This window comes from Penaeus monodon, chromosome 15 (assembly GCF_015228065.2).
Source record: "Penaeus monodon isolate SGIC_2016 chromosome 15, NSTDA_Pmon_1, whole genome shotgun sequence".
Classification (NCBI taxonomy): domain Eukaryota; kingdom Metazoa; phylum Arthropoda; class Malacostraca; order Decapoda; family Penaeidae; genus Penaeus; species Penaeus monodon.
In genome coordinates this window covers 26236935-26240388 of record NC_051400.1, presented here as the reverse complement: position 1 = coordinate 26240388, position 3454 = coordinate 26236935, and the positions used below count along the sequence as shown (strand labels likewise).

At 38.9% G+C, this 3454-nt stretch overlaps 1 protein-coding gene across 7 annotated transcripts in view; it reads left to right on the top strand.

Annotated features, from left to right (window-relative positions):
• LOC119581864 (enolase) overlaps window positions 1-3387 on the top strand; it is a 12387-nt gene extending 9000 nt beyond the window's left edge. For all 7 annotated transcript variants that reach the window (XM_037930017.1, XM_037930018.1, XM_037930013.1 and 4 more), the window contains 5 exons: window positions 771-1032; window positions 1375-1529; window positions 1636-2140; window positions 2285-2505; window positions 2671-3387. In XM_037930017.1, coding sequence (XP_037785945.1) covers window positions 793-1032; window positions 1375-1529; window positions 1636-2140; window positions 2285-2505; window positions 2671-2854 — 1305 coding nt within the window. In that variant the 5' untranslated portion in view covers window positions 771-792 and the 3' untranslated portion in view covers window positions 2855-3387. The remainder of the gene's footprint in view (window positions 1-770; window positions 1033-1374; window positions 1530-1635; window positions 2141-2284; window positions 2506-2670) is intronic.
• The last annotated feature ends 67 nt before the right edge of the window (window positions 3388-3454 follow it).

Genomic DNA, 3454 nt, shown 5'->3' with positions numbered 1-3454 from the left:
GGAGCTAAATTAGCTATTGATTATAGCACTTTCTTAGTAGGCTGACATGAATGTCTTGGCCTGTTTTAAGAATATTGAACTTGCAGGTGTGAGAAAATTAAATTTATGCATTTTCATACAAGAGCCAATATTATCAACTATGAAAACGAAGAAAAATTATAAAATATATTAAGTCTCATGATGGGATGTTTATAAAATCAGATTGGTATATCCTTAGATCTAATAACCTTTCACTTTTTTGTGTACTATACATTCCCAAGTTTTATGGATTATATTATTATTTATTAATAACTGTTGCAGAGAATTCTTAGAAGTGTTCTCAAAGAGGAAGTGGCAGGTGCGATGTGGTGGTGACTTTGCCAAGTAAAGTTGTAGGGTTTGGCACTGTGCCAGTCACATGCTCAAGTTGCTATTTTGTTACACAAGTAGTGTTTACAATCTTGTTTATAGGGAGGGTATATTTATAATGTTTTTGACTTGAAGAGTAAGAAATTGAGTAAATCAATGTTTTTGTACCCTTTTTCTCCATTTTATTTTACTTTATTCATATATAAAAGTTTATTAGTAAAAAAAAAAACACATTTGTTGATTTGGCTAGGGTCCCTGAATCTTATAACATTAGATAATTTTAGTGGAAAAGAGTTGGTCAACTATGGAGAATAGCTAGTTTTAAATATGTTGAACCTTGGGTTGCTTTGGGTAATAGGTGTTTACGCGAATAAAACGATTGATGGATTTCAGCATGTGTCTTAATGGGTTGCTCTTTGCAGATTCCATCAAGCAGCCACCAAGATGTCTATCACCAAGGTTTTTGCCCGTACCATTTTTGACTCCCGTGGTAACCCCACTGTGGAGGTTGACCTCTACACCCACAAGGGCCTATTCCGTGCTGCTGTTCCCTCTGGAGCATCCACAGGTGTCCATGAGGCACTGGAGATGCGTGATGGAGACAAGTCAAAGTACCATGGCAAGTCTGTCTTCAAGGCCGTCAACAACGTGAACAGCATCATTGCTCCTGAAATTATTAAGAGTGTATGTATTCTAATTGTTGGAGTTGTCAAAAAGTTTAGCTTGAATTATAAGATTTCAGAAAGTTGAATTTTTCTTGTTTATAGTACTTGCTGGTTTTGGAGTTTTGGAATATGGTTACATGCAACAAATACATATTTACTCTCTTGATAAAAGCAATGGTGTAGAGTATCATTGTTTGTCTGAAGGTAATGCATTACCTCTTGTTTATAGATAATTTTTGATATAGTGAAACCCTTTAGTCTTGAACTGTCTTGATACATCTATAGTGTTGAACAGTTGTCTTTCTGCTGATGTGTCCATTCTTATTGAGTGATGAATAATTAAGAATTCGTTTATTCACAGGGACTGAAAGTCACTCAGCAGAAAGAGTGTGATGATTTCATGTGCAAGTTGGACGGCACTGAAAACAAGAGCCGCCTTGGTGCCAATGCCATCTTGGGTGTCTCCCTGGCCATTTGCAAGGCTGGTGCTGCTGAGCTTGGCATTCCCCTCTACAGGTAAGACTGTTTCAAGTGATCTGAACTTTATTAATATGAATGAATTAGATGTGACTTCTTATTGAGCAATATTGATATTTTAATCCTGTTTTTTTTTTTTTTCCAGACACATTGCTAACCTTGCCAACTACTCCGATGTGATCCTGCCTGTGCCAGCCTTCAACGTCATCAATGGTGGTTCTCACGCTGGCAACAAGCTGGCCATGCAGGAGTTCATGATCCTGCCCACTGGTGCCACCAGCTTCACTGAGGCCATGCGCATGGGCTCTGAGGTGTACCATCACCTCAAGGCTGTGATCAAGGGCCGCTTTGGTCTGGATGCCACTGCTGTTGGTGATGAGGGTGGCTTTGCTCCCAACATCCTGAATAACAAGGATGCTCTCACCCTGATTCAGGAATCCATTGAGAAGGCTGGCTACACTGGCAAGATTGAGATTGGCATGGATGTGGCTGCTTCAGAGTTCTACAAGGGTGAGAACATTTACGACCTGGATTTCAAGACTGCCAACAACGATGGCTCTCAGAAGATCACTGGGGACCAACTTAGGGACATGTATATGGAATTCTGCAAAGAGTTCCCCATTGTTTCTATTGAAGATCCCTTCGACCAGGTAGATAGTTATTGCTGACAGTTCTTGAATAGCAAGAATACTATGTATTTTAAAAACTAGATATTTTTGTGTAATAGCTAATGGCAATTCAGTAATTAATGACAATTTGTGCATACATCAACAGCATATGTTTCTCTTTCTTAGGACGACTGGGAGAACTGGACCAAGATGACCTCTGCCACCAACATCCAGATTGTTGGTGATGACTTGACTGTGACCAACCCCAAGCGCATTGCTACAGCTGTTGAAAAGAAGGCTTGCAACTGCCTCCTCCTGAAGGTCAACCAGATTGGCAGTGTGACAGAGTCTATTGATGCTCACCTTCTGGCCAAGAAGAATGGCTGGGGCACTATGGTTTCCCATAGGTGAGTACCCACAATTAAGAATAGGGAAATATAGATAAAAAAAGATAGAAAGTGAAAGACAAACTAAAAGAAATATTTACAAAGGCAGATTCTGTATATGACCATTTAAATACTGATGAGGTGAGGTATAATTCACAACTTCTAACAACTTTTCCTCTCCTTAAGGTCTGGTGAGACTGAGGACTGCTTCATTGCTGATCTTGTTGTTGGTCTCTGCACTGGCCAGATCAAGACTGGTGCTCCCTGCCGCTCTGAGCGCTTGGCCAAGTACAACCAGATCCTTCGCATTGAGGAGGAGCTTGGAGGCAATGCTAAGTTTGCCGGCAAGAAGTTCAGGAAACCCTGCTAAGTTGTATCATGAAATTCCGAATGCTGAAAGGCAGTTTGCATGTTACTGCTTGATGGATACAAGCAATATGTTCTCTGCATTTTTATTTTCATGAAACGCCTCTTATCTCCTGTGGGGGTTATAAGTGTCTAGGTTGCAAAAACCTTGCATCTGAAAAGTAATATTTTTTTTACTACATTCATTTTAATTAATGTTATCATTTATTTTTTTCCTGCAAAGAGTGAATAACTATGGTCTTTTTATTGAAAATTTGCTCCCCAAATTTTGCCAGCAGAATATATAGAAATATTCCATATGAGATGAAGCTTTAAGTTAGGGGTATATTTTGCTTTGGCTTACACTAAAGCATTGATCCAACAAAATTCTGTGTTTGTCTGTTAAAAATATATTCGTCTCGACTAGTCATGTCCTCCTCTTGTCCTAGGTCTTAGAGATCTTAATGTTGTAATGTTCCCAAGTGATATCCAGCTGAAAGAAATGTTCTGTATGATGGTTCATTGTGTATATAAGGAACATTAAAAACAAAAGCCCTATTTGTCTTTCAAAACCTAAAATGCTGAAGTTTGCTGAATAAATGTGTTTATAGGGAAAAAGATTGGC